This window comes from Coregonus lavaretus (assembly GCF_964263955.1).
Source record: "Coregonus lavaretus genome assembly, chromosome: 1".
Taxonomy (NCBI): Eukaryota; Metazoa; Chordata; class Actinopteri; order Salmoniformes; family Salmonidae; genus Coregonus; species Coregonus lavaretus.
In genome coordinates, this window is record NC_139988.1 from 93,615,933 (window position 1) to 93,628,113 (window position 12,181).

Consider the following 12,181-nt stretch of genomic DNA (forward strand, 5'->3'; position numbering starts at 1 on the left):
ACACACACTTCAAGCCAGCTGGTTGGGAGATCAGTGTAACAGAGAATGTTGTTGGGTATTAAACCACTGGTGTTGCAGCACTGATGTGAACCATTACAGGGAAAATGTCAGCATGTGGTTTTAATATAGTGTGTGTCTGTGTGTGTGTGTGTGTGTCTGTGTGTGTGTGTGTGTGTGTGTATGTGTGTGTGTGTGTGTGTGTGTGTGTCTGTGTGCGTGTCTGACTGTGTCTGTCTGTCTGTCTGTCTGTCTGTCTGTGTGTGTGTGTGTGTGTCTGTGTGTGTGTGTGTGTGTCTGTCTGTGTCTGTCTGTCTGTGTGTGTCTGTCTGTGTGTGTGTGTGTGTGTCTGTCTGTCTGTGTGTGTCTGTCTGTGTGTGTCTGTCTGTGTGTGTGTGTGTGTGTCTGTGTGTGTGTGTGTCTGTGTGTGTGTGTGTGTGTGTGTGTGTGTGTCTGTGTGTCTGTGTGTCTGTGTGTGTCTGTGTGTCTGTGTGTGTGTGTGTGTGTGTCTGTGTGTGTGTGTGTGTAATGCAAACCAGATCTCCACCAGGCCTCCCCTCCAGACAGGAAGTAGCTAACAGGCTAACTACACAACAACCTGACTCACTACCAGCAGTGGAACGGACTGAGAGAAAACCAAGAGAGAACTTGAAGCTGATCTGAAGGGTCTTAATGCTTTGTTCCAGTTTGACACATGCTACCCATGCTGTAAGGTTGACTGAGATTCTTAAGTATTACGTGATTACAACTGCAATATTTTGAAACAACTGGCGGCCTCTTGCCTTTACATTCATTAATACCAAGTCTTTTCCATTTCTGAATCTTTCTTTCATCTTTTCCATTCAACTCAACGGATTTTCTTTGAGTAAAACCACTGAGTTAGAAACTTTGGCAGCAGTGTAATACTTATCTAAAGAGCAGACCTCCTACTACAGCCCAGTCATTGACCTTTAATACATATGTACATGGTGGGCAGTGGCTCCCAAACGGCACCCTCTTCTCTAGGCCCTGTTCCAAAAAGTAGTGCACTATATAGGGAATAGGGTGCCATCTGGGATGCATCCAGGATGCGGAATGACTTGGTAACAGCAGAATCAGACTAAACATAAACTGTTGTGGAATTTTAAATACGTCCTTAAAAGTCCAAAACAAACTATAACAATCTATAGCACCGGATGAATGATTCCTTAATGTCAAAGTAAACAGGGGGTGCGTCCCTAATAGCACCCTATTCCCTATACTGTTTAGTGCACTACTTTAGACTGGAGCCCTATGGGCCGTGGTCAAAGGTAGTGCACTAGGGATTAGGATACCATTTGGGACGTTAACCAGAAACCGTTGAGCAACAGGAAAACCCACTGCTACAAACCTCATGACCTTACAGCGTTGGACAACAGGAAAACCCACTGCTACAAACCTCATGACCTTACAGCGTTGGACAACAGGAAAACCCACTGCTACAAACCTCATGACCTTACAGCGTTGGACAACAGGAAAACCCACTGCTACAAACCTCATGACCTTACATCCTAAATAAGACAACAGGAAAACCCACTGCTACAAACCTCATGACCTTACAGCGTTGAGCAACAGGAAAACCCACTGCTACAAACCTCATGACCTTACAGCGTTGGACAACAGGAAAACCCACTGCTACAAACCTCATGACCTTACAGCGTTGGACAACAGGAAAACCCACTGCTACAAACCTCATGACCTTACAGCGTTGGACAACAGGAAAACCCACTGCTACAAACCTCATGACCTTACAGCGTTGGACAACAGGAAAACCCACTGCTACAAACCTCATGACCTTACATCCTAAATAAGACAACAGGAAAACCCACTGCTACAAACCTCATGACCTTACAGCGTTGAGCAACAGGAAAACCCACTGCTACAAACCTCATGACCTTACAGCGTTGAGCAACAGGAAAACCCACTGCTACAAACCTCATGACCTTACAGCGTTGAGCAACAGGAAAACCCACTGCTACAAACCTCATGACCTTACAGCGTTGAGCAACAGGAAAACCCACTGCTACAAACCTCATGACCTTACAGCGTTGAGCAACAGGAAAACCCACTGCTACAAACCTCATGACCTTACAGCGTTGAGCAACAGGAAAACCCACTGCTACAAACCTCATGACCTTACAGCGTTGAGCAACAGGAAAACCCACTGCTACAAACCTCATGACCTTACAGCGTTGGACAACAGGAAAACCCACTGCTACAAACCTCATGACCTTACAGCGTTGGACAACAGGAAAACCCACTGCTACAAACCTCATGACCTTACAGCGTTGGACAACAGGAAAACCCACTGCTACAAACCTCATGACCTTACAGCGTTGGACAACAGGAAAACCCACTGCTACAAACCTCATGACCTTACAGCGTTGGACAACAGGAAAACCCACTGCTACAAACCTCATGACCTTACAGCGTTGGACAACAGGAAAACCCACTGCTACAAACCTCATGACCTTACAGCGTTGGACAACAGGAAAACCCACTGCTACAAACCTCATGACCTTACAGCGTTGGACAACAGGAAAACCCACTGCTACAAACCTCATGACCTTACATCCTAAATAAGACAACAGGAAAACCCACTGCTACAAACCTCATGACCTTACAGCGTTGGACAACAGGAAAACCCACTGCTACAAACCTCATGACCTTACAGCGTTGGACAACAGGAAAACCCACTGCTACAAACCTCATGACCTTACAGCGTTGGACAACAGGAAAACCCACTGCTACAAACCTCATGACCTTACATCCTAAATAAGACAACAGGAAAACCCACTGCTACAAACCTCATGACCTTACAGCGTTGAGCAACAGGAAAACCCACTGCTACAAACCTCATGACCTTACAGCGTTGAGCAACAGGAAAACCCACTGCTACAAACCTCATGACCTTACAGCGTTGAGCAACAGGAAAACCCACTGCTACAAACCTCATGACCTTACAGCGTTGAGCAACAGGAAAACCCACTGCTACAAACCTCATGACCTTACAGCGTTGAGCAACAGGAAAACCCACTGCTACAAACCTCATGACCTTACAGCGTTGAGCAACAGGAAAACCCACTGCTACAAACCTCATGACCTTACAGCGTTGAGCAACAGGAAAACCCACTGCTACAAACCTCATGACCTTACAGCGTTGAGCAACAGGAAAACCCACTGCTACAAACCTCATGACCTTACAGCGTTGAGCAACAGGAAAACCCACTGCTACAAACCTCATGACCTTACAGCGTTGAGCAACAGGAAAACCCACTGCTACAAACCTCATGACCTTACAGCGTTGGACAACAGGAAAACCCACTGCTACAAACCTCATGACCTTACATCCTAAATAAGACAACTACAGTAACAATGCAGTCTCCCCCGAACCCACTTCAACTACTTATTAACAGCATTCAAACTATTCCAAACAACATACACATGGTATGTAACCTTATAACAACTAAACACAAACCAGACAGATCCAGTCTCGACCCCCCACAGAGATGACTGCCTTCACTAAAGAGTTAGTTACTGGAAGAAGAAGAAGAAGAAGAAGAAGAAGAAGAAGAAGAAGAAGAAGAAGAAGAAAATCAATTTATAACATTTGTTTTGTTGTTATTCTGTCTCTCACTGTTCAAATAAACCTACCATTAAAATTATAGACAGATCATTTCTTTGTCAGTGGGCAAACGTACAAAATCAGCAGGGGATCAAATACTTTTTTCCCTCACTGTACAGGCCTGTCAACAACAACAACAACAATAACTTATCACCGGTAGATACAGAACAGTCCATTCAGATAGGTGCAGGCCTGTCAACAACAACAACAATAACTTATCACCGGTAGATACAGAACAGTCCATTCAGATAGGTGCAGGCCTGTCAACAACAACAACAATAACTTCTCACCGGTAGAGACAGAACAGTCCATTCAGATAGGTGCAGGCCTGTCAACAACAACAATAATAACTTCTCACCGGTAGAGACAGAACAGTCCATTCAGATAGGTGCAGGCCTGTCAACAACAACAACAACAATAACTTCTCACCGGTAGATGCAGAACAGTCTTTGCCTCTGTCTTCTTCATGTTGTAGCCCTCCAAAGGGACAAACTCGATGCGTCCACTCTGAGCAAAGAGCAGGTGTGTGCCGGGGGGTAGAGGGTAGACATCAGGCCTGGGAGTAGGACCTACTGTGGGACGAACTACTCCCTGTTCTATACCTGCATTAGACAGATCAATCAATCAATCAATCAATCAACGGACATCAGGCCTGGGAGTAGGACCTACCAGGGAACAAACTGACTGTATCGTCAGAGTGATACCTTCTTCCAAAGCTGTAAATCGTTGAATACTAAACGTATACAGTGACTGAGTCTTTATTCATGTAATTCACTAAGGGCGGTTTTCTGACTTGAGTCTCTGTTTGCTTAACGGAAATTACCACTCAAGTCTCCAATTGTTGATAGATTTACACTAAAGTCAATTGTCCTCTTAATCGAAGCAGAGTATAAACTCACACAGCGGTCTGCTTGTCCCAGAGCGTGTTCCTGGGATCTCCAGTCCATTACGGTCAACACACCAACACTGTCCGACGGAGCCGTGGCACTGCGTGGCTTCGTAGGCCCCCTGGCTGTCACAGGTGGGCATGTACTGACCAGGCACCGGCTGGGGCCCTTGGCGGCCAAACTCTGCAGAGCCCAGGAGACGGTCCCTGTGGGTCTCACACTTTGTCTTCTTATGCTCTGGAAGGAGGGATATATTAACAATCGTTCAATCAAAGTTATTTACATCAGCAGTTGGGTTATTAGTTCGCTCTCGGAAGGAAATACATTAAAAAGAGGACTTAAAGATGAAGTCTGCCTAGATGGGTATATAGAATCCCCTCTGAGTGAAAGACAATCAATATAGTACATGCAGGATCTGTGTTGTCAGAGCTTTATAGATTCATTATGGACGTGTATAGCTGGCGTAGCTACTGTAGGGAGTGACTGTTGGAAGTTGTAATCCGCCTGGCTTTGATCTAGCCAGCTCATTCCACTCTCGTCATATGAGCCCTGTTTGAGCCCTGTTTTGATTCTCTCTCTCTCCCTCTCCAAAGCAGGAATGTGTTTTCTTTTTCCAAGAATGATGCTTTTCCAAGAGCAATAGGAATGTGTTATGCTTTGAGAAAAGAAAGAGAGAGAGAGAGAGAGAGAGAGAGAGAGAGAGAGAGTGAGAGAGAGAGAGAGAAGGGGAGAGAGAGAGAGAGAGAGAGAGAGAGAGAGAGAGAGAGAGAGAGAGAGAGACAGAGAGACAGAGAGACAGAGAGACAGAGAGACAGAGAGACAGAGAGAGAGAGAGAGAGAGAGACAGAGAGAGAGAGAGAGAGAGAGAGAGAGAGAGAGAGAGAGAGAGAGAGAGACAGCGAGAGAGAGAGAGAGAGAGAGAGACAGCGAGCGAGAGAGAGAGAGAGAGAGAGAGAGAGAGAGAGAGAGAGAGAGAGAGAGAGGGATTGTGTGTCTCGTTTGACAAAGTATCCCCTGTAGCCAAAGTGAAATGTATTTATTACTATCAGAGTTGTGGCAGGCAGATATGAGCCGGTGACCCCTGGGCTACAGCTGAACATCAGTGGCTGGTGATGCAGTAGGTCTGGGTCTGTTTCAATGTGTCAGTTATCTACTCATCCCTCTGTGGAAACAGTAAAAGCTATGTTGGGGGAGGAAGAGGGGGGGTGTTGCTATGGAACATTATCCCATTACTGTTCAAGCTCTTCTGTAAACATTCTGTAATCATGAGAATGGAGATATATTTTGACTGAAAGGATCAGAATATGAAGAAAATGGTTAATGACTTCAGAGCAAGCCAGGTCTTTACCTGACAGGCAGCCATGATGGCCTTCCATTCCACAGAGACGTACCTGAGGAGCAGTAGAAGCCGTCACCGTAGTAACCTGGCCTGCACTGGCAGGTAAAAGACCCCTGGGTGTTGTAGCACACGGCTTCCTGGTGGCACCTGGCAGACTGGCACTCATCAATATCTACAGGGAGGGAGAAGGATTTCAAATAAGGGGACATTACATGTTATCAATAGCAGCACACACAATAATTATCCATTGACACAATAAAATCTAGTTCATCCAAGTTTAAAATAAATATTTCCTGGAATGGAGGGAGGGAAGGTGGGAGGGAGGGAGGGAGGGAGGGAGGGAGGGAAGGTGGGAAGGTGCATTCGGAAAGTATTCAGACCCCTTGACTTTTTCCAAATTTTGTTACGTTACAGCTTTATTCTAAAATTAAACCGTACATATTTTCTTGATATATTTGATATTACATCACTAGGGCCGAGCACCCTGCCATCCAGGACCTCTATACCAGGTGGTGTCAGAGGAAGGCCCTAAAAATTGTCAAAGACTCCAGCCACCCTAGTCATAGACTGTTCTCTCTGCTACCGCACGGCAAGCGGTACCGGAGCGCCAAGTCTGGAACCAACCTGAAAAGCTCCTACCCCCAAGCCATAAGCTAAATAGTTAGTTAAATAGTTCACCTCTTAAATGTAAAGTCCCCATATTTGGGGACCCTATTAGATTGTGTTATTCAACTCAGTCTGGTATGAGAACGGTAGCCCCTATCTGCAAAAGCAGGGTGTCTGCGGAAAGCTGAGTATCTTGGCTGTTAATCTTTGGTGTGACTTACTACCATATATGGGCATACGAATGTATAAGGACAGGCTGAGCCGATGACCTCATTTCAAGATGGCTGCTACCTACATTCCGGTTAGCGTTGTGAAGCATAAACGAAACAAACACGGATTACGTCGATACGCACCGAAAGCCGGGACGCCACAGATCATGAGGATGTCTTATTTGTCTGCCTGTGACCTACCGGTATTGATCACCAGCCCCGAGAGTCAAAACGTTTTCACCAAACATCTTACAAGGTAAGCTTCGATTTGGTCTGTGTTTGAGTTACAGCTACATGGGGGGTATTAAATGAATCCTTAGGTTGGTAGGAACACATCTGGCCCATTGCCAATGTTATCTGATGATGTATGACTTAATGGCAACATCGAATGTCCACCGAGTGACTATATCATTGCGCATCAAAAATATGATGTCGCCTGCTTACGCGCTGTAGGCATCCATTACACAGGGGATTGGCTGCTATGGCACCTTGACAGTCTTGTAGCCAATGACATAAGCTTTCCAGGGATATGCAGTTGACCAGGGTGGGACAAAGCAAGGCCTAGAACCTTTTATGCGTTGTGCGAACTATTGCTACCTGGCTCAGAGACGAGACGCACCGAGCACGCTACATTACATTGAAAACAGATTTCATCGCTTTAATGGCTGTGATAGGAGAAAACTGAGGATGGATCAACAACATTGTAGTTACTCCACAATACTAACATACATAACAGAGTGAAAAGAAGGAAGCCTGCACAGAATAAAGATTTTCCAAAACATGCATACTGTTTGCAACAAGGCACTCAAGTAAAACTGGCAAAAATGTGGCAAAAAAATTAATGTTATGTTCTGAATACAAAGTGTTATGTTTGGGAAAATCCAACACAGTACATCACCGAGTACCACTCTTCTGTCAGGGCCGTGTAGAAATGGTGTGGTGTGGAATCAGGTGCAGAAGCAGATTGATAGTCCAATAATCTTTACTGGAAAGTGCGAGGCAATAATCCAAAAACAGCCAGAGGCAAAACGCACACAGGCGTAAATTACAAGCGCGCATAAACAGGCGCGCAAAACTCTTCTCAACCGAGAAGTAAGCAATACAGTAGAGGCGTACCAAACACAGGTACGAAATGACACCTAACACGAAACAATTACACACAACACTACACTAACAACAAGGAAACTAAATAGGGTGCTTAATTAGACATAACACAAGACAGGTGTGGCTAACAGACAAAACTAGTCAAACAGAAAACATAGAGCGGTGGCAGCTAGTACTCCGGAGACGACGACCGGCGAAACCTGCCCGAACAAGGAGGAGGAGCTGCCTCGGCCGAAACCGTGACAGTACCCCCCCCTTGACGCGCGGCTCCAGCCGTGCGCCGACTCCGGCCTCGGGGACGCCCAGGAGGGCGCGGCGCCGGGCGCGTAGGATGACCACGATGGAATTCGGTCATCAGGGACGGATCCAGAATATCCCTCCTCGGCACCCAGCACCGCTCCTCCGGACCGTACCCCTCCCACTCCACGAGATATTGGAGACCCCCCATCCGGCGTCTGGAATCCAGGATGGTCCGAACAGTGTACGCCGGAGCCCCCTCGATCTCCAACGGGGGCGGAGGAGTCTCCTCAATCTCGAAGTCCTGGAGTGGACCAGCTACCACCGGCCTGAGGAGAGACACATGGAATGAGGGGTTAATATTCTTGTAATCAATAGGTAGTTCTAACCTGTAACACACCTCATTCAATCTCCTCAGGACTTTAAAAGGCCCCACAAACCGCCGACCCAGCTTCCGGCAGGGCAGGCGGAGGGGTAGGTTTCTGGTTGAGAGCCAGACTCGATCTCCAGGTGCGTACACTGGCCCCTCGCTGCGGCGTAGGTCGGCGCTCATCTTTTGTCGACGTATGGCACGCTGCAGATGGACATGAGCAGCGTTCCACGTCTCCTCCGAGCGCCCTACCCACTCATCCACAGCGGGGGCCTCGATCTGGCTCTCATGCCACGGTGCCAGAACCGGCTGATACCCTAAGACACACTGAAAAGGGGTTAGTCTAGTGGAGGAGTGGCGGAGAGAGTTCTGTGCCATCTCGGCCCAGGGCACATATCTCGCCCACTCCTCCGGCCGGTCCTGACAATATGACCTCAGAAACCTACCCACATCCTGGTTGACTCTCTCGACCTGCCCATTGCTCTCCGGGTGGTAACCCGAGGTAAGGCTCACCGAGACCCCCAAACGTTCCATAAATGCTCTCCAGACTCTGGAGGTAAACTGGGGGCCTCGATCAGACACTATATCCTCGGGTACCCCGTAATGCCGGAAGACGTGAGTAAATAGAGCCTCAGCGGTCTGTAGGGCAGTAGGAAGACCCGGCATGGGAAGGAGACGACAGGCCTTAGAGAACCGATCCACAACGACCAGGATGGTGGTATTCCCCTGAGAGGAGGGAAGATCGGTAACAAAATCCACCGATAGATGAGACCAGGGTCGCTGTGGAACGGGTAGGGGCTGTAATTTACCCCTGGGCAAATGTCTGGGTGCCTTACACTGGGCACATATTGAGCAGGAGGAGACATAAACCCTCACATCCCTGGCTAATGTTGGCCACCAGTACTTCATACTAAGGCAGTGCACCGTCCGGCCAATACCCGGATGTCCAGAGGAGGGCGACGTGTGAGCCCAATAAATCAACCGATCCCGGACCTCGAGCGGGACGTACGTCCGACCCACCGGACACTGTGGAGGACTAGGGTCGGTACGTAACGCCCGCTCGATCTCCGCATCGACCTCCCACACCACCGGTGCCACCAGACACGACTCCGGTAGTATGGGAATGGACTCCACGCACCTCTCCTCCGCGTCATACCGGCGGGACAGAGCATCTGCCTTCCCGTTCTGGGACCCAGGGATGTAAGTGATCTTAAACACAAACCGGGCGAGAAACATAGTCCATCGAGCCTGGCGAGGATTTAGTCTCCTAGCGGCCCGAATATATTCCAGGTTACGGTGATCGGTCAGAATAAGGAAAGGGTGCTGAGCCCCCTCAAGCCAATGCCTCCACACCTTTAGGGCCTGGACTACGGCTAACAGCTCCCTGTCCCCTACGTCATAATTCCGCTCCGCCGGACTGAGCTTCTTAGAATAAAAAGCACAGGGGCGGAGCTTAGGTGGTGTACCCGAGCGTTGAGATAGAACGGCCCCAATACCGGCCTCGGACGCGTCTACCTCAACTTGAAACGGTAAAGTGGGATCCGGGTGCGCCAACACCGGAGCCGAGGTAAACAGGTCCTTCAGTCTCCCAAAAGCCCTGTCCGCCTCAGCCGACCACTGCAAGTGCACCGGACCCCCCTTCAGAAGAGACGTAATGGGAGCTGCCACCTGTCCAAAACCCCGGATAAACCTCCGGTAGTAATTCGCAAAACCCAAAAACCGCTGCACCTCTTTAACCGTCGTTGGGGTTTGCCAATTACGCACGGCGGACACTCGGTCCACCTCCATTCTCACCCCTGACGCAGACAACTGGTAACCCAAAAAGGAAACTGACTCCTGGAAGAACAGGCATTTCTCAGCCTTGACATACAGGTCATGCTCCAACAGTCTCCTCAATACCCTGCGCACCAGGGCTACATGCTCGGCCCGAGTAGGGCTGTACACCAGAATATCATCGATGTACACCACCACTCCCTGCGCCTGCATGTCCCGGAAAATTTCATCTACAAACGATTGGAAGACTGATGGAGCATTCATTAACCCATATGGCATGACGAGATACTCGTAATGGCCGGAGGTAGTACTAAATGCTGTCTTCCACTCATCGCCCTCCCTAATGCGCACCAAATTATATGCGCTCCTGAGGTCCAATTTTGTGAAGAACCGTGCCCCGTGCAATGACTCCGTCATAGTCCCAATCAGCGGAAGTGGATAACTATATTTAACAGTCACCTGATTGAGACCGCGGTAGTCAATACACGGACGCAGACCTCCATCCTTCTTCTTCACAAAAAAGAAGCTCGAGGACGCGGGAGAAGTAGAGGTCCGTATGTATCCCTGTCTCAGAGACTCGGCAATGTAAGTTTCCATTGCCCTTTTCTCCTCCTGTGACAAAGGATACACATGGCTCCGCGGAAGCGCGGCTCCTGTCTGGAGGTCTATCGCACAATCCCCCTGTCTATGAGGTGGCAATCGTGCCGCTCGGGTTTTACTAAACACGAGTGCCAAATCCTCATACTCAGGAGGAATGTGCAGTGCGGACATCTGGTTCGGACTTTCCACCGAGGTCGCCCCTACGGAAACACCCAGACATAACCCCTCACACTGAGCAGACCACCCTTTAAGAGCCTTCTCTCGCCACGAAATAGTAGGATTATGGGTAGTCAACCAGGGAAGCCCCAGTACCACCGGATACGCAGGAGAGTCAATCAGATAGAGTTGAATCATCTCCTCATGACCCCCCTGCGTCATCATCCTAAGTGGCGCTGTGAGCTCCCCAATCCACCCAGATCCTAACGGACGACTATCTAAGGCATGTACGGGGAAAGGCTTATCGACTGGAAGGAGGGGAATCCCTAACTTAACACAGAATTTACGATCTATAAAATTCCCAGCTGCGCCTGAATCGACTAGCGCCTTATGCTGGGAACGAGGTGCAACCTGTGGAAAACAAACAGGTAATGTAAAGTGGACGACAGAAAGCTCTGGGTAAGTAGGGCGCCTACTCACCTGGGAGAACTCCCCACTGTATGGCCTGCCATCTCCCTCCTCAGGGAACCCTCCCCAGCACCTAGCCGCGGTGTGCCCTCCGCGGCCACACTTGGTGCAGGAGACTGCTCCCCTCGGGTTCCTTCCTCTTTTCGTTCTAGCGCCAGCCCCTCCGAGCTCCATTGGACTCGGCTCGGAGGTGCTGGAGGGTGGAATGGGAGGCCCCCATCTGGGACGCCCGCGGGTCGTGAGTAGGTTGTCCAGACGAATAGCCATGTCCACAAGCTGGTCAAAAGTTAAAGTAGCGTCCCTACACGCTAACTCCCTGCGGACGTCCTCCCTAAGGCTACACCTAAAATGGTCTATGAGGGCCCTCTCATTCCACCCCGCGTCAGCCGCTAGAGTCCGGAACTCCAGTGCGAATTCTTGAGCGCTCCTCATCCCCTGTCGGAGGTGGAATAGACGTTCCCCCGCCGCTCTTCCCTCTGGTGGATGGTCAAAGACCGCACGAAAGCGGCGGGAGAACTCCGCATAGGTGACTGTGGCGGAGTCTATTCCCCTCCATTCGGCGTTGGCCCACTCCAACGCCTTGCCGGTGAGACAGGAGATGAGGGCGGAAACGCTCTCGTATCCCGAGGGCGCCGGGTGTATAGTGGCCAGGTAGAGCTCCACTTGCAAAAGGAAACCCTGACACCCGGCAGCGGAGCCGTCGTACGCCCTCGGGAGCGAGAGCCGAATCCCACTGGGTTCCGGTGGATGAGTAGGCAGGTTCTCTGGTGGTGATGGAGCGACCGGTGGGGC

General features: G+C 49.4%; 1 protein-coding gene across 1 annotated transcript in view; it reads right to left on the reverse strand.

The window, feature by feature from the left end:
• nid1a (nidogen 1a) overlaps nt 1-12,181 on the reverse strand; it is a gene marked incomplete at its 3' end in the record, with an annotated part of 108,460 nt that overhangs the window by 46,363 nt on the left and 49,916 nt on the right. Inside the window, exon 14 of the mRNA XM_084161977.1 lies at nt 5,919-6,038. Coding sequence (XP_084018103.1) covers nt 5,919-6,038 — 120 coding nt within the window. The remainder of the gene's footprint in view (nt 1-5,918; nt 6,039-12,181) is intronic.